Source organism: Magallana gigas, chromosome 2 (assembly GCF_963853765.1).
Source record: "Magallana gigas chromosome 2, xbMagGiga1.1, whole genome shotgun sequence".
NCBI classification, from domain to species: Eukaryota; Metazoa; Mollusca; class Bivalvia; order Ostreida; family Ostreidae; genus Magallana; species Magallana gigas.
In genome coordinates this window covers 44,810,561-44,830,316 of record NC_088854.1, presented here as the reverse complement: position 1 = coordinate 44,830,316, position 19,756 = coordinate 44,810,561, and the positions used below count along the sequence as shown (strand labels likewise).

Below are 19,756 nucleotides of genomic sequence, written 5' to 3'. Positions count from 1 at the left end.
GGCACTGAATGAAATACCCTCAATAGGTAATGGTTTCAGAAGAAAAACTTTCAATTACAGTAAAACATGGTTATAGCGAACACGCTTAATATTGAATTGACACTTACAGCGAATTGAATTTCAATCCCTGAGACTTTGTTACAGGTTTTAAACTTGATGTATATAACGGATTACGCTTATAACAAAGTAAAATCGCCCGTCCCTGGCATTTCGTTATAAGCATGTTTTACTGTACATTGTACATGTTCATTTACATCATTTTGTTAGGCATATCCTGGTCTTTGATCAGTCAAGCATTGCATGAAATGCCTTCAGTAGGTAATGGTTTCCCATAGAAAAACTGAATTCAGAATAAAGGTTAGGCCACCACAATATTCAAGTTTGTCAAACATTAAGAATTATTGCAGAGGATGATTTATGGCAACAGAATATCTTGTACATATAAACAAATAAATAACAGTTTGATAAAGAGAGAAATACATGACTAGAGACAACAGCTCAAAACAATAAAGGACTCCACAAAATAAGTTAGCACACGGATCTCCTGATCAAGATATCTGCCCAATGGAGAAGTGTTTTTAGTCATGTGACTTGAGTTCAAAGTTCACAGGAACGTTCACAGTATAGGTCGAGTTGCGGAATATAATATCAGTGGTTGTAATAAATGTCAATCTGAGAAGGAGTAGCTATCACTGTGCTGGCTGTCGGATCCATTCAGCCAGTGCTGGGGACCTACAATGGAAAAAAAAAGTTGTTATTGACAACAGTTGTCATGATTTAAAACAAAATAAGAAAAATTAAATGATTTTTAATTACACCTAACATATTCTACTACATACATGTATATATTATCAGTTGCATTAAAACTATTTTTTTCATTTTGCAAATAGATTTAATATTTTAGCTGTGGTGCTATATATAGTATAGGCGACAGGGTACAAAGTTTAATTGCAAAAATCTGAATGTACACTAAACACGCGAAATAAAAATTTTGCATATGTATGCGTGTACACTGAACATGCGAGAATAGTATTCGAGTATGTATAACCGCTAATAAAGTTGCGATTTTTTAAAAAAATCCTTATATACTGTACAGTATATAATTTTTAGTTTTAACTTGCGTCATTAACAACGCACGGAAATGTTCAACTATAGAATGTCTGCTATTTACATGTCTTGTAATGGATGATCGTGAACGTCTGATATAATGGTCACTTACTGTGAGGTTTGGACGGGGAGGAGTTGGAGGAGGGACTGGTGTGTTCCCCACCCTGCTGCTGCTTTTTCTGGCGTGCACGTGAGTTCTGGAACCACACTTGCGTCACGCGCTTGCTGAGGCCCGTGATTTGAGCTATACGCTCTAAGTCTTGGCCATCCGGGTTACTGTCTAACTGAAAGTTGGCCTGTAGCACCTGCAGCTGGTCCTCCGTAAACGTGGTCCGCACGCGCTTTGCTTTCGATTTCTGGCTGCACTCAGAATCTAAAAAAAAAATACTTTTTATAATAAGTAAACATACATTTACACAGGTACCTAAAAACAGGGGAAGGGGGGGGGGCAAAGGGTTCTCATTCCTCCACTTAAAAATTGCAATTTTAAAAAACGATTTTATCAATAAAAAAAATTAACGCAGAAGTCAGCTGGTCCCTCCACTTCTTGTCTTGACCATTCACTTTGAATGCTACATGTTTGATACACATTGTCAAAATATCAGAATCATCGAAATCACTGGCAAAAAAAAATAATAAAATGTTGGGTGGCACTGAAAGACGACAAAATGTCTTACCTTTGTTGGAGCCTCCCTCTAGCAACTCCATATAGTGACTTTTACACAGGACCCTGTCCCCGTGTAGAGCGAACTCCTCCCCCGTGGACAGCTGACGCTTACAGCTATCGCATGCAAAACAGGCCAAGTGGTAGACGTTCTCCCGGGCCCGCCTCACCCAGTCCGTGGACTGAATCGTTCTGTAACACTTGGCACACTTCGTCCCAAACTCCCTGAAAGTACGTCATTTACATAGTACGTCATTTACAGTAGAGTGCACGTTTTAGAAAATGCAGAGTACTATTGAATATTGATTAAAATCACTTGTAAATATTTTTGTCGATTTTAAAAGGGGCATGGTCACGATTTTGGTCAAAATCAATGTTACTATTTTTATTATTTACAATGCTTTAGAAATGTATTTCTAATGATCAAGTGAAATTTCAGAGTCAGTCGTATAGATATGAACAAGATACAAGGCTTACAACTCTTGATTTGTCATGAAAACAAGGCTCGTGTCCTATTTTGTTTATACGGGTTCAATAAACCACTAAAAAGCTTTTTCAAGCTGATTTGTCTATCTTCTTATTCATTTTAAGCATAAATAAACAGTTCCTAACGTTGAGCACATTCATTTAAGGTCTTAAAGTGCAAATTTCACTTCAACATTCAAAATGGTACAAACAAAAACTTTGTTTAAATAGCAAAAAAACTCGCTCAAAATTCAACAAGTTACACCCAAATTTTGGTTGCCAAATAAAAATACCTTACTAAAGCATGGTAAAAATTAAAATCTGATTTTTTTTTCTCCAAAGTCGTGACCATGCCCCTTTAAAGGGCTTTTAAAGGTTTTTAAGTTAAATAAATAACTAAAGATAGATAAATTTTATGAAATAAACATTTGTGACAGAAAAGAACCCGAAACAAAACAAAAAATATGCGATGATTACAAATATAATAAACAGATATGTCAATGGATAGTAAAACAATTAAAACGTGACATTGCTTATTTCATAATGATCTTATGACAATACTATTTCCGTTTTAAAGTAATGCAATGTACATGTATATAATAACCGGTATTAGTGCGGGGTCCAGCATTTTTTGATAAGAGGAGGGGGGCCGGGGGTCTGGGGCTCACAGGTTTTGGGGGTTTTGGGGGTTAAGACATTTTCACGATCTGTCCTAGCTATACTTGACATATTATAAAATCGATAAATAACCCCCCCAAAATTGATTTGATATTTTTTCTAAAGTTTTACTTTTATTTTTAATTTTCATCACAAAAGGGGGGAATCCATATCACAAGTTATCTTTAATGGATTTGCCCACAAAATAAAATTTTGTTGTGTCCAGTATATTGGATACCCAAAAAGGTTTTGTGTTTTCATTCTGATGAATTGACTAATAATTCATTGAACTATTTCTTTACTCTCGTGATAATTTTTTTCTCGTTATTAATTTTTTTACTTCATCTATAGGGAAAGAATTACATCTGATACATAAGCGATCTTTTCCAGGGATGTTTGCAATCAACGTACTTCAATTTGCATTAAATTCTTGAAATTTTCGGTAATCATTTTTTCTTTACTAATCAGTAAAAAGTTCTATAATTTTATTTTGAGTTTCACACTTATCCTTATTTTGTCCAAAGTATTAACTGGTATACCAATTTTTACATAATAATCTAATATGGTTTTATAACTGATTAAACTGTACAGTATGCTTTCATAAATTCAACATGAACATTGACATTTGCTTGAGCACAAAATGCACAAGGACTTGGGTGAATAATCCAACATTTGCTGTGTCACCCCTGAAGTTTGCCCTCTTCGCTATTTAGTATTTTCTACAAACAACGTTTTTTTTATTGAATCTACAGCACTAATACAGGGGAAATAATACTAATTTAGAATCGTCCGGTAACACCCAAATATTTCCCGTGCTTCCGACGGACAATTTTCCGGCCAATTAGTGCGACCATCGATCGCGCGGATTTGAATTCACCTAACGAAGACTGAAGTCGATCTTTGGTAACCTTTTCAATTGTTGCTAATTTGTGTGATAAATGAAATTTGGAGGACTCGATGTGATGTTTGAACCCGCTCTTTTGTTGAGAAATTGTCGTGATTTCTCGTCCGAACAAATTCGGGTCTCTAGAGTAACAACGTTTACAAAATGATTTGTCAATAATTATCGAAATTTAGAATAAATCCTGACACCTCTTTGGATAATCTTTTCATGTTGATAGAAAATGTAAATACGTGTGTTGCCTGTGATTGTCTATTACTACGTAAGGAATCGACTATTTATGGAAATTATCTGTTACCTACTAGCAAAACGGTTTTTAGTACCATAACATAACAGTTGCAAAATTGTCTTGAATATCTAAATTAGATAAATATCTATTTTTATTTCGGACAGCCCATAAAATAACAATGTATAGAGAATTTCCATCGTTTCATAAAAGGGGTTTTGGGCATGGGTGTCAATTCTCGGACCTAACAATATTACGATTTGTAGATTCCCTCTTGTGACGCACATTATTCTGTGATGTCATAACAGATACCCCAACGCAAAATTTATTGTGACGTCATAGCAGGTGCGTATACGTCACAATAGTGCAATATTCATACCTTGAATAGTCATTCCTACAGTATATATTATCTTCTCTAATGAAGCACGAAGTCTGTCGTTCTAATCCAATTTGACAAATGCAACATCGGAGACAGCCCACGTGCCAAGCCTGACCGTTCACGTGCAGAAGAAATCTCTCCGTTATTAGGTCCCCACATCCGTAACAAAGGTCACCGTCAGACTAAAAAAAATATTTATACATCTATATTAATATTCATATTTTATGTATTTACAAACAGCCCTTAAATTTCAATTCAGTATTATATACCATCAGTGAATATAATGCAACATTTTCTATTGTTTTGGCTCTTCTATCATGTTGAACATACCCCAGAAAATATAAACACTAGAGGTTTAAGCTTAACCCTTGGCATGATTAAACAAAGAGTGATTTTGATTTTGATATCATATTTGTCAACTCCAATTTATTATTGTGACAAACAAGATCCAAAACGTATCGCTAAAATATTTTTTATAGTTCTATTTTCAGCCAAATGCTATGTTGTATTGTCAATAAAACTCGACCAATTACGCAATAAAGATTATTCTGCATCCAAGAGTTTGTTGCGGAAGAATTTTTTTTTATTTGCGTTGAAATCTTTTAATTCACTTGCGTGCATCGCATTCCATAAAAATAAAATGAATTGGTATCTACTTGTGAGGGTTTAAATGTTAGAGACATAACTTTTCAGTTACATGAAGACAGTAAACTGCTCATAAAAGCCCGCCCGATCTCCCGGAGATACGTTTATAGCATCACTTTCCATCAATTTGTCAAAACTTAGTTTACGTGTCAAAGTCGCCTCCCCGACCGCGCGTCCAGATGCACGACCGAGTGAAGCAGCCCCATGATGATTCGAGCGGCGGGTTTCGTTTGGGGTGAAGTCGTTAATTTGTCATTCCAATACTTAAAGACTCCAGACGTTATAAACAAATTTTTAAGTTTTTGATAATTTCTGGATTACTTTATCGTGGAGGGTTTTCTTTATGGGCCACTGTCAGAGACCACGGAACTGATGGCCTTTGTTAGAGACCTATTGGTGTAAACAAAATACTGGATTTATGAATAATTCTCATTTCTGTTTCTTTTAACAATTGATTTGTGTTATAAAAATATTTGAAAAAAACCCCCACAAATCAATTATTCTTTTTATATAGATTTCTTATTTTAGTTCTACAAGAATATCAATACTTTTATTTCTGTTCTTGCAAAATAACAACCCATGTGTGCTTCGATAATTTTAAAATGTATCTGAAATATTTTGATACATGTACATGGCTTCATCAGGATTGCTAGTGCAAAGAAGATATTATGTAAAACAGTACTGAAAACGAAGTTTGAATAACATAAACTAAATAATGTCGAAACATGCTTAATTAAAGAAATGAATAAATGAATAAAATAATTGTGTTATTAAAATATACTGCAACACAATTATTTCAATAACTTGTTTATCTAATTCCGTTTCGACATTTTTTAGTTAATGTTAATCAAGATTTTCCATTAAAATCGTGCAAAAGTCTATGAATTTTGTCTCTATTCTTTGCGAAACTACCTGCAAGACTGCATGTCACTCAACCGGACAACACGTACATATAGAAGGAAACACTGCAATTTGCTGAACAAAATTTGGCATCGATTCGACAATTTAAATTTAAAAAAATGGATGATATTATTTTTTTATTTGCTTTCAGTAGTATTTCGTTATATTCTGGAATTATTTTGTTCCTCATTATGCATAGCATATTGTTTTATACCCCAACTCCCTTGCAGTGAATGATTATCAGGTTCACAAGATATAACGTTACGTATTTGACACGTGAACCAGTTGTCCGTCTGTGGACGGATGCATTCTCCCCACGGACGGTAGAAATTAGAATCTGTCTGTTAAAACGCTGAATTAGGACCTATCTGTTAAGTGCCGATACTGATCTGTGTCCTAAATGGTTTGTAAGAAACACTTTTGTAATGTCTTAAAATACTAGTTATTCTAATACAAAAGGCAAAGAGCGATGCCTCTTTCCTTTGAAGATTAAGAATTTTACTAATTGTTTCGATTTTTTTTCCTTTTTTTTTTTAATAAAGACCAAGAAATATGCAAAGTCAAGCCTTTGGCATCGCAAAACTCGGGAAGAAATTTGAAGAGAGTCTAGGGTAATCTGTCTTAATGTTCCCGTCTTCCGGAACTTTTAAACGCGCCTGTCCTGTGGAAAACACGTTCAATAAAATAAATGGGATTTGTAAATATAAATATATTATAAAGTCATTTGTCACAATCTCGCGCGCATTTGAAGTAAAAAGCCAGGACCGAGGCCGTGGTAATTCCGCGAGCTTTCGTGACTCAATCCTGAAAAAGAAAATGTCTTAAAATGTTTTTACCGTGTCTCTTTATTAATGGACGGACGTTTACAACGCGCCCTAAAATCTCCAAGATGTTCAAGAAATGGATGTCTAAGTGGGTTCAACTCCGATCAAAAGATTTTCTCTAATGTGTTTCCGTAGAGGTGCATTTATACATGCAGTCGGGAGAGTCATTTAATGGAATTTCCAGAAAGTCGGGTCTACAGGTATATGAGGGGTCCTGACATCGGATAGTACTTGGCTGTTCACTGTCGGAAATAAATTGGAAAGCTGGGATGAAGTCCGGAGCGTGCCAGCGTGAAAGAACCAATCTTGTACGCAGGACAACTAATGGACCGAGGAGCGCAGTCAAATATTAAAACAAACAGCCAGCCCAGAGACATTTCGCATTGTCACGATATATTTTCACGTAAAAGAGAGGCTGACATCTATTATAAGAGCTTTTTAATGCGTTACCTTTTTTATGGCTTTCAAATATTAAAAGGTTTCACCCCGTAAGTTCTACCTTTCAAACAAGAGAAGTTGTCGTTTTTCCTTGCATTATACATGTATTTAAGTTGAATAAAATTGAAGAAAATTTTTAGTTTAAGAATGGTAACAAACAAATAGATTAATATACAAAATCAAAATATTGATCAAATTCAAAATGTACAATTTGATATGGAACAAACTTATCTTCATTATTTTTAATAGCTTAATTTTGAATTTTATACTTTTTAAACTATCATTGCAATATTTCAAATATTTCTACAATTTACATTTTTTATTATTATAGTTAATCTATAATAAATATCTAATGGAAGTTTAATTCTGATGATAAAAATAAATTAAATAAACTCGACCATTCTAAAACTTTTTTAATTATTATAAATTACAGAGAAATGTATATCATTTTTTTTCTTTAAACAAAAACAGGCGTAAGAAGATAAAATTGTTTACCTTCATCATGGTACACAGAAACTTGTCGGGGTTTTCCTCCGAGCCCGGGGAGGGTGTAAAGTCATCGCGTTCATAGGTTAATTCTGACTCGCTGCTGCAACGGTGTGCTATCCTCATCGTCCAAGAACCACGATAAAATCAGACGGGGGAGAACTAGCGGTCATCAATAACCCCGCGCCAAATTGACAATCGCTTTTGACAAATTATGCTGCAATTTGACTATTTATGTCAGCTATAGTCTAAAAACTATTCACTCTCGTGCAAGAGGACGTGCGAGTTTTCTGTGGAAATGTTCGACCAATCAAATTCACGACTGAATCTAGCTATCGTCTGTCGCGTGCCATTTGCCTGTCCGTCTCAACAAGTGGTCGTTACGCGGCGCGATCTATTAGCATAATAATGTTGAAATGATAACAGTAATTATTGGGAATCCTTTTCCATCTTTGTTTGAAGATTATTTTTTTTTATTAAAGTTAATGTATTTATTTCTACACAATTACTTTTTGTTAGCGCAATAAAATTTGGGCTAGAAACGTTTAAAAATTGTGTTATAAGAATTTGCACTGATAAAAGAAAATCTGCTTCTAAATTTATTTTTATGTTGCAGCAGAAAACAGATTAGGAAAGCTGACTGATAATAAAACCAAAATTAGAATGAACAGAATAATATTTTGTATTTTTGTCAGGATCCAAAACTTGTCCATCTGGTCCGCGCGCTCATGCTGGTAATTCTTTAATTTGTTAATAAAACATGCGGCTTTAATCAAATAAGTTTGTATCGAAGCTTACCCCGTTTTCGTCAACATTTTCAATAAAGCCGAATAAAGAAGAAAAACTAATAGCAGGGATTTGTCAGCGGGAGCACCAAGTCCCCATCACACGGCGACAAGGAAGCATTGTTTTTGTGAAAAACCTTGTTCATAGTTTTTGAAGAGTCTTAGAGCGAAGTGCGAGTTGATTGACAAAAGGCGTGATTGAGCTGTAAAGAAGGTGTCCACTCGCGCGGGGAGCCCCAATGTGCTCAAGTAAAACACAGAAAAAAGACCCCCTGAACTTTACATAGTTACCAAGACATCCAGCGGTGTAAATCAAGTACTAGTGCTATCTATTTTCTCTATATTTATTTTTTTACTTCATTATTATTATATGTATGACATTTATCAGTAAAATATTTCTATATATGGACAATTTTCTTTATTTTTATTCTTTTACTTCATTATTATTATATGTATGCCATTTAATAAAATATTTCTATATAGACCAAATATGAGAACTCGTAAGTTGGAAAACCTTGTCTTTGATCATTTTTATTTCATAAAAAAAAATACGTTTTTAAAACAAAGATCAACGTAGAAACAATACCAGGATCTGGTTTTAATTCTCAATTACTGAAGCTGTTTACATATACATGTAAATACTGACGTCATCAATTGCGTTCGGAAATTATAATTATATAAAAAAGGAGATTTTTCATGTCACATTTTCTTGGGGTTTTGTTGTATTTTGGTCAGACGAATAGAATTAAACGATCTGTAAAATCAAATTTAATTCCACTTCTAATCGTCGTTTGCCGTGTCGCCCTGACTTAGTTGGTGCCATATATATCGCCATGCGCTATTTGGCAGTGTCTACCTTTCCGGAACTATTAGGATAGTTCGAGTTTTATCAGATATAGTTTTAAGTACTTAACAAAAAATGTATACATGATTTCAAGCTTTCTATAAAGTTGCGTAGATCTCAACTCAGTGTGAAATTAGCCGACACTTCCTTCTTGTGACTACTATTTTCCATTAACATCTTCGCAGTGAAATGACAGGGCAAATGATCAAAGATTTTTGAAAAACGAAATAAGAATCCGCCATTTCCGGTTGCGAACTGGTTGTCATATGAGGGAAGCTGGCGCTGTGCATACTCATTGATATATACGTTGTTCTTTTCTCCTTATCCGACATCGCGCAAATCGAACGCAACCTCAAAAGACAAACGCATGTCATAGGAAATGCAAAAGGAGTGAAGTACGGGGTTTTGGGGTATTAAAAATAAGGTGACCTATTGCGAATTTCCTAATGTTCATAGGCATTGCAAAGGGAAATTTTCAGTAGGTTCCTATCTTGATTGTTTAACATATATAGTATTCCGTGAGCACAGACAATTAAAAATTTTAATATATAAATCTAGCGCTTAACTAAAGAGAGAAAAAGTGCGAAAATGGTTTTGTCAGCACTGACAATTCCATGTAATTGTTCGAAAACGAAAATGGAAGGTTCTCTTTTAAGTTTCCGACTCATAAATTTCATTACAAGAATCCAAAACAACTAACAATATGAAAATTAATTATCAGTCATCCTTGCATAAGGCAATATATCGCTAACTAGCGTATGAATACATGATTAAGTGACTTGTATTGACAGCCCAGCTAATTCCGAGTCCTCTGACCACCCCGCTTTCTTTGTGGTCCCTCGGTTCCTCCCAGTTCTTCACACCTTGGTATCGACCGGGGGAATTGTTCCGAGAGTTCCCCAGTCGTAAGATCCAAACATCAAAGACTGCACATCAACAGAATTCAGGACCACTTATGAACTATTAAAAGCTGGTCTAGAGAGACAGATTGCAGAGAACCTTGCCTTTATGGTCCAGGAAACTCCGATATAATTATTTCGTTACATGTGGAATTCTCGCATAAAAGATATTACTCTCTCTCTCTCTCTCTCTCTCTCTCTCTCTCTCTCTCTCTCTCTCTCTCTCTCTCTCTCTCAATAGTTAAACAATATTTAACATTTTTATATACAACAAAGGCGTTTCACATCAACCATAATCTAAGACGCCAAGGCGTCACAATAACTTCATAAAAAGAATTTGTCTGTTCTGATACATATTTGATGGTACTGCTATTTACACCAATTATTTAATAATGTCATCCTAAAACTACTAATACCAGATTGAGTATGAGTGATTGGTGTCTTATGAAATTGCTTTATCTGTAATAAAAAAAAAATACTACCACAAAAAAGCCGCACTCTTGCTTGTCAAAGGGAATCGAAGAAAAGTCGAGTAAAAATGGCATAATCTGAGAATGAGTTGTAATTTGATTGAATTATAGAGAGCGGCTTCGTGAAATGACAGATTGTCCATGTTACTAGTAGAGACGACATATCAGAATATCAGTGAGCGCAAGAACCTGTCATTATTTTCATAAACCTTTCCAACACGATTGAAATAATTACACACAGATCGAACGCGTTCTTTAAGCTGAGAGAAGATGACAGGTTTTCAGTGTGCTTAGTAAAGTGGAAACGCAGAGAGCGAAAATCCCAGAAACCGCAACGTGAATGAAGAAAAAGATGAAAAAAGAAGAAAGGGAATAGTCAAGTGTTAACCGATGCGCTCAAAATGACCAATATTTTTTGTTGGCATCGCGAACTATAAAATTTAACTTGTGGTAGAACAATCCAAATGCATTTTACTTTTCCCCCAAAGGCTTTTATTAAAGAAAATATTTTAATAATGTTTTATTTCATGTTTCTTCAAATGATAAATTAAATTAAATATTCAATTTCAGTTAATAAGAATGCAGTTTTGTACATGTAATTTTTATTCAGATATCGAAACCGCTGCGTGATGTTTTAAGTAATATTTCATTATAAAATGGGATTATATTATCATTAATTAGATTGATCAAAGATAACAGTGGTATTTGGGTGGTTATATATTTCAGGAGGAAGTTTATTACACGCAAGATTCATAAAAAGATTTCATTATTAACAGTACATATAGTTTATTCTTGAAAAACTTTCGAAAAGTATTAAAGACATTCATGAAAATGATACTGTTGTTACCAATCCCAAATATGCTTTTTGATTTTTTTAAAATTTGGCGATGTTAAGGAAACAGATTTTGGTATTTATACAGAAAATAGAACTTGAATTTAGCGAAGGAGTGGGTATGGGGTAAATATAAATGATATAATTTTTGCTACTTTTTTTTTTACTCTTTCCAACAAGAGAGTATTTAGTTCTACATTTAAAATAGTGATACTGTCAGATCAAGTGTATTGGATTGTAGTTTGCATGTCAATCATTATGTTAAATTACCCCCCCCCCCCCCCCCCGCCAAAAAAAAAATTAAGCTCTAAAAGTTAGTTCGCTAACTTGACTTGTGGGACGTAGTAAAATTTAGTCCGCGTTTAACATTAATGATAAATAGTGTGAACACTGTTGAATGGTGTATGATATTATATTGAGAGTGACTGTACCTGGATTATTTCGGGATCAATCGTGAGAGAGAGAGAGAGAGAGAGAGAGAGAGAGAGAGAGAGAGAGAGAGAGAGAGAGAGAGAGAGAGAGAGAGAGAGAGAGAGAGAAGAGAGAGATGAGAGAGAGAGAGAGAGAGAGAGAGAGAGAGAGAGAGAGAGAGAGAGATGTGCAAATATAAACAATTAAATGGTTCTTTGGTGGTTCAAACGGGCTATTGTGGTTGCATTATCTAAAAAAAAAAAATACAAATTTTTAACGATATCTTCCCCAATGAACCACCAGAGAAGCAACAATGATTGCAACCCACAATCCTCTTCTATCATAGTAGCTGCAACAATGATAGTGACTGCAATTTTTTTTTTTAAGTAAGATTTTCTGGAGAGAGATGTTACCTTCTCCCTCCCCCTTAAAAAAACCTTAATAAAAAAAAATTAATGAAAATAAATAGATAAATAAATTGAATACAAGAGGCCCATGACAATGTGAAAAGCTTACAGACAGACGGACGGACGAAAGACAAAATGTGATCAGAGAAGCTCGCTTGAGCTTTTAGCTCAGATGAGCTAACCAGAGGGCTACATCATTGAAGCTACCTATAAGAGACAGCTATGCGGACTCCGGACCGCAGCTTGAGATGATGAATCCAAAGACCGGGGCAAAAGTTATTTCTTTTAGTCAAAACTATGGTGGCATATCTTTGCCCCTTGTGTGCAAGTTATTTTCCTTTTATTATGTCGACATGCAAGATAAATATGTTGACAAGCAATATAGTTATGTCAACATGAAACATAACTATGTTGACATCCAAGAAAACTGCAATCAAATAAAAAGAGTTATAAAAAATCTCAAATATCGCCAACATGTGACATCCAAGATTCTAGATACGCTACCTATTGATATCAACATGCAATTATCTATGTTAACATGCAACTTCTTTATGTCGACATGAAACTTCTTTATGTCGACATGCAACTAAGTTAAGTTAACATGCAAGATAAATATGTCGACATGCAACTTAGTTATGTTGACATACAACTTATGAGTAACATTTCAACATATTTATCTCGCATTTAAATATAACTAAGTTGCATGTCAACATATTCATCTCGCTTGTCAACCTAAGTTAGTTGCATGTTGACATAAATAAGTTGCATATTAGCATATTTATCTTGCATGCTAACATAAATAAGTTGCATGTCGACATAAAAAGGTAGCATCTAGCATCTTGGGTGTCACAGGTGGGCGAAATTTGAGATTTTTTTTGAGATTTTGTATAATTCTTATCTGATTGCAATTGTCTTGCCTGTCAACATAACTATGTTGCATGTTGACATAATTATCTTGCATGTCAACATATTTATCTTGCATGTCGACATATTTGATAGAAAAATAACTTGCACACAAGGGGCAGAGATATGCCACCATACAGAACAATTTAAAAGCTAAATTCTTCAGATTATTAAAGCTTCCTAAATGATGGTCACTACAGATGAGAATATCGATGTCTCCACGATTTCCAAAACAAAAAGGCATAACAAGTATCAGTATTAATTGGAGTTTATTTCATAATGAATTAAATATTGCTGACTAGTTTGATAATGATAAACCATACACATATGTAATGTTAATTCCCACACTCCAGTTCCCACTTGATTCCTTGTTAAGCAAACTTCCTCAGTATATAGTGCTGAAATACAGACGAATGGAACAAAGCAGTCTTGCGTAGCATGGTCAATTCACTCACAACGGCAGTAGATAAAAAACATTATGAAGTTATGATTAAGAATGTAAATATAATCTCATTTCCCTATGTCTGCGTAAAAAAAATGATTACATTAATGTATGATTAACACAGAAAATATTACATGTATACATTATAAAAAATATACAAATACATATTCAATGTTATTTACAATAATCTTTAGTTCATCTGGACAAGATAACCCCCATTCACAACAAATCTATAGTATACAGCTGTTAACGTGAAATCTCTTTTTTGGGAATTTTTATAAATGAGCTTGTTCATTTACTTATATGAGCTTGTTCAAAGACTTCAAAAAACATGAAATTTTTGGTACAAAACAAACTATCACAACCAGTTCACACTGATATGCATCTGATAATTATCAATTTGTTTTCAAATCTTAAAAAAGGTTTATATTTGTATAAACAAAATTCTATTTCTGGAATGTTTGTCTTCACTAACCTTTTATCATCAAATATAAAACAAAAAATGACAAAACATTTACAGAAATGATAAGAAGGCATAAGTTAGAATACTTGTTTATAACCTTGGACATGCTTAGGAACTGTGAAAAGAGATCTGATGCGATTGTCTAAGGGACACAAAATGGCCAAATGTCTGACAATCCAAATAAGTCTAATGCGACTAGAACAACTAACAAAATACTAACAGTATGTCATAAACTTGCCTAAAGTGTTCCACATAACTTAGTTCCAATAAGATAATAGATGAATATGAGTATTGATGAAAGGAACATATCATGTCCTGTTCTAAAGTGTGTTGTAAGCTAATGTGGTTATAAGAAATGTCTCACGAAATGAATGATGCTGTGAACAATGAATCTAGAACTACAGTCAGTAAAATATGGAGCATATATTTTAAAAATATGGAACAAGAACCCTCAGTCATGCAACAAATATTTAGCACCAAAATCAACAACTTGCACACCCCATTTATACACCAAGTTCTAATCTAACAGCCAAGGTCACAACTACAGAAATTTTAAATCTTTTACAAATTGAAAATTGGTACGCTAACAGCATTATTGCGTTGTTTTATGAAGGAACTTACAAACTAATCATTAGGAAACAAGATCAGTAGAAAACTAGCGGAACGGGTTTAAACAAAATAATCCTTTGGCTGATATCACAGAAATGGGACAAATGAAACACAAAGAGATGTTATCATTACTGGCAATACATGTATCATGATTAACTAATACTAAAACCAGGAATTTTACACAACCTTTGAAGACAATACATGTATATGTCAAGGTTACATCTTCGAAGAGCAAGGTCACGTGTCCAATATTTTCTTGCAAAGCAATTACATAATCAATGTATATTTCCTGTTGTAACAACAAAGATGTAGCATCATAATAGTTTCCCTCAGGCAGCGAATTCAAATAAAGCAGGAAAACAAGGCTTAGAACATGCAGGTTATTGCAGACATTCCTGAGATATGGTTGTGAACAAGTCGTTATACAGACACACCAAAAACAAGAGGCCCATGGGCCACATCGCTCACCTGAGGAACAATGGGTATGATCAAATCAGCTTAATGAAGTCATAATACAAACAATCTGGACAATGTACAATAATACATGTAGATCCTGTAAAAATAAAATCCATTTCCCCCCCTGGATATTCTTATGTTTATAATCATTAGTCCCTTTTCTAACAGGATGATTTTATAGTCATATCACATGTTGAGTATTGCAGTCCTCAAAAAGATCCTTTACAATTGTTTATATATGGGATATAAAGCTACATCAAACTCTGAACCTTCTTGTGAGGCCGAAGAATTGTCCTGGAGCCAAAGTCTTAACAATTAAAAAGAATCATCTGGCTGATTAGTTTCTGAGAAGAAGATTTTAAAAGATTTACTCTATATATTCCTTTGTAAAACTTTAACACCCCCCCCCCCAATGTGGCCTCACCCTACCCCAAGGGATCATGTTTTCACAATTTTGAATCTACACTACCTGAGGATACTTCAACACAAGTTTCAGCTTTCCTGGCTGTCTAGTTTCTGAGAAGAAGATTTTTAAAGATTAACTCTATATATTCCTATGTACAACTTCGACCCCCCATTGTGCCTCACCCTACCCCCGGGGATCATGAATTTCACAACTTTGAATCTACACTGCCTGAGGATGCTTCCACACAAGTTTCAGCTTTCCTGGCTGATTAGTTTCTGAGAAGAAGATTTTCAAAGATTTACTCTATATATTCCTATGTAAAACTTCGACCCCCCATTGTGGCCCCACCCTACCCCTTGGGGTCATGATTTTCACAACTTTGAATCTACACTGCCTCAGGATGCTTCCACACAAGTTTCAGCTTTCCTGGCTGATTAGTTTCTGAGAAGAAGATTTTCAAAGATTTACTCTATATATTCCTATGTAAAACTTTGACCCCCCATTGTGGCCCCACCCTACCCCTGGGGGTCATGATTTTCACAACTTTGAATCTACACTGCCTCAGGATGCTTCCACACAAGTTTCAGCTTTCCTGGCTGATTAGTTTCTGAGAAGAAGAATTTTAAAGATTTACTCTATATATTCCTATGTAAAACTTCGACCCCCCATTGTGGCCCCACCCTACCCCCGGGGGTCATGAATTTCACAACTTTGAATCTGCACTACATGATGATGCTTCCACATAAGTTTCAGCTTTCCTGGCTGATTAGTTTCTGAGAAGAAGATTTTCAAAGATTTACTCTATATATTCCTATGTAAAACTTCGACCCCCCATTGTGGCCCCACCCTACCCCTTGGGGTCATGATTTTCACAACTTTGAATCTACACTGCCTCAGGATGCTTCCACACAAGTTTCAGCTTTCCTGGCTGATTAGTTTCTGAGAAGAAGATTTTCAAAGATTTACTCTATATATTCCTATGTAAAACTTTGACCCCCCATTGTGGCCCCACCCTACCCCTGGGGGTCATGATTTTCACAACTTTGAATCTACACTGCCTCAGGATGCTTCCACACAAGTTTCAGCTTTCCTGGCTGATTAGTTTCTGAGAAGAAGAATTTTAAAGATTTACTCTATATATTCCTATGTAAAACTTCGACCCCCCATTGTGGCCCCACCCTACCCCCGGGGGTCATGAATTTCACAACTTTGAATCTGCACTACATGATGATGCTTCCACATAAGTTTCAGCTTTCCTGGCTGATTAGTTTCTGAGAAGAAGATTTTTAAAGATTTACTCTATATATTCCTATGTAAAACTTCGACCACCCCATTGTGGCCCCACCCTACCCCTGGGGGTCATGATTTTTACAACTTTGAATCTACACTACCTGAGGATGCTTCCACACAAGTTTCAGCTTTCCTGGCTGATTAGTTTCTGAGAAGAAGAATTTTAAAGATTTACTCTATATATTCCTACGTTAAACTTCGACCCTCCATTGTGCCCCACCCTACCCCTGGGGGTCATGATTTTCACAACTTTGAATCTACACTACCTGAGGATGCTTCCACACAAGTTTCAGCTTTCCTGGCTGATTAGTTTCTGAGAAGAAGATTTTCAAAGATTTACTCTATATATTCCTTTGTAAAACTTTAACACCCCCCCTAATGTGGCCTCACCCTACCCCCAGGGATCATGATTTTCACAATTTTGAATCTACACTGCCTGAGGATGCTTCCACACAAGTTTCAGCTTTCCTGGCTGTTTAGTTTCTGAGAAGACGATTTTTAAAGATTTACTCTATATATTCCTACGTACAACTTCGACCCCCCATTGTGCCCCACCCTACCCCTAGGGATCATGAACTTCACAACTTTGAATCTACACTGCCTGAGGATACTTCCACACGAGTTTCAGCTTTCCTGGCTGATTAGTTTCTGAGAGGAAGATTTTTAAAGATTTACTCTATATATTCCTATGTAAAACTTCGACCCTCCGTTGTTCCCCACCCTACCCCCAGGGATCATGATTTTCACAACTTTGAATCTGCACTACCTGAGGATGCTTCCACATAAGTTTCAGCTTTCCTGGCTGATTAGTTTCTGAGAAGAAGATTTTTAAAGATTTACTCTATATATTCCTATGTAAAACTTCGACCCCCCATTGTGCCCCGCCCTACCCCTGGGGGTCATGAGTTTCACAACTTTGAATCTACACTACCTGAGGATACTTCCACACAAGTTTCAGCTTTCCTGGCTGATTAGTTTTTGAGAAGAGGATTTTCAAAGATTTACTCTATATATTCCTTTGTAAAACTTTAACACCCCCCCCCCCCCAATGTGGCCCCACCCTACCCCCAGGGATCATGATTTTCACAACTTTGAATCTACACTGCCTCAGGATGCTTCCACACAAGTTTCAGCTTTCCTGGCTGTTTAGTTTCTGAGAAGAAGATTTTTAAAGATTTACTCTATATATTCCTATGTACAACTTCGACCCCCCATTGTGCCCCACCCTACCCCAGGGATCATGAATTTCACAACTTTGAATCTACACTGCCTCAGGATGCTTCCACACGAGTTTCAGCTTTCCTGGCTGATTAGTTTCTGAGAAGAAGATTTTCAAAAATTTACTCTATATATTCCTATGTAAAACTTCGACCCCCCATTGTGGCCCCACCCTACCCCTGGGGGTCATGAGTTTCACAACTTTGAATCTACACTGCCTCAGGATGCTTCCACACAAGTTTCAGCTTTCCTGGCTGATTAGTTTCTGAGAAGATTTTTAAAGATTTACTCTATATATTCCTATGTAAAACTTCGACCCCCCATTGTGGCCCCACCCTACATCCAGGGTTCATGAATTTCACAACTTTGAATCTACACTACCTGAGGATGCTTCCACACAAGTTTCAGCGTTCCTGGCTGATTAGTTTCTGAGAAGAAGATTTTTAAAGATTTACTCTATATATTCCTATGTAAAACTTCGACCCCCCATTGTGGCCCCACCCTACCCCTGGGGGTCATGAATTTCACAACTTTGAATCTACACTACCTGAGGATGCTTCCACACAAGTTTCAGCTTTCCTGGCTTTCTGGTTCTTGAGAAGAAGATTTTTGAAAATTTCTCGAAATTTTTCATTAATTTCTAATTATCTCCCCTTGAAAACGAGTGTGGCCCTTAATTTTCACAACTTTGAATCCCCTTTGCCTAAGGATGATTTGTGCCAAGTTTGGTTGAAATTGGCCCAGTAGTTCTTGAGAAGATGTTGAAAATGTGAAAAGTTTACGGACAGACGGACAGACGGACAGACGGACAGACAGACAGACGGACAGACGGACGACAGACAAAATGTGATCAGAATAGCTCACTTGAGCTTTCAGCTCAGGTGAGCTAAAAAATATCACTTATAAACATGACATAGGATTACTAGCACTTAAATCTTAAATTGCATATGCATTTACATACCTTTTTTCTTAGTCCAAAACATTCACACACATGCCAACATACACAATCTCATTATACAGATAACACATTCATTCACAAAATAATGCATATTATATAAAATATCATAAAACATGGCCCTAACAGGACAGTGTCTATCCATGGCCTGTTAGTCTAAAATTGCATAGTTCTAACTGTGGGTTTTGATTTCCATTTGATCAGTACACATCTTTGGCAGGGCAAACAAATGATCCATCACGATCAAGTCTTTTTCATCACATGAATTATCTCCCTTTGAGAGTTAATCCATTGGACTGTTATTGAGACAATTATGGCTTTGGGCTCTATAATCTTTCCTTTTTTTTCACACACAAGTGTCAATTTTAAAATTAATATAAATCTATATCAGTCTTTCCTCAGGAGGGGGTTTTAATACCCGCCCAAGTTCGAGTTTTGAGCCGTTCATTTCCTGTCGACTAGGATTGTAGGTTCCTCGGGTCCGTCGCTTTTTACGTGCCATCTTTAAAAATATTATTACACCTGTAACAAGAAAAATAATATAGTTATTCAAGCATCTACAAGATCATAAAAATTTCATGAAGTCTGAATGTAATATATCTAAAGTTTAGATGGGAGAATCTGAAATGATTTTATTTATTCATTCATGTATTGATAACTTAATATCTACCAGG

The 19,756-nt window shown here is 35.5% G+C and overlaps 2 protein-coding genes across 5 annotated transcripts in view; both read right to left on the bottom strand.

The window, feature by feature from the left end:
• Positions 1–384: 384 nt before the first annotated feature.
• On the bottom strand, positions 385–7,951 carry LOC105321074 (LIM/homeobox protein Awh). Its single transcript, XM_011419265.4, has 5 exons — positions 7,702–7,951; positions 4,400–4,581; positions 1,785–1,996; positions 1,220–1,480; positions 385–732 (listed from the first exon to the last, which is right to left on the bottom strand). The coding sequence occupies exons 1-5, from the start codon at positions 7,816–7,818 to the stop codon at positions 668–670; spliced, it is 837 nt and encodes a 278-aa protein (XP_011417567.3). The 5' UTR covers positions 7,819–7,951; the 3' UTR covers positions 385–667.
• Positions 7,952–13,495: 5,544 nt separating this feature from the next.
• Positions 13,496–19,756, bottom strand: part of LOC105321047 (protein crumbs) — a 45,789-nt gene continuing 39,528 nt past the window's right edge. For all 4 annotated transcript variants that reach the window (XM_034445423.2, XM_034445424.2, XM_034445426.2 and 1 more), the window contains one exon: positions 13,496–19,604. In XM_034445423.2, coding sequence (XP_034301314.2) covers positions 19,465–19,604 — 140 coding nt within the window. In that variant the 3' untranslated portion in view covers positions 13,496–19,464. The remainder of the gene's footprint in view (positions 19,605–19,756) is intronic.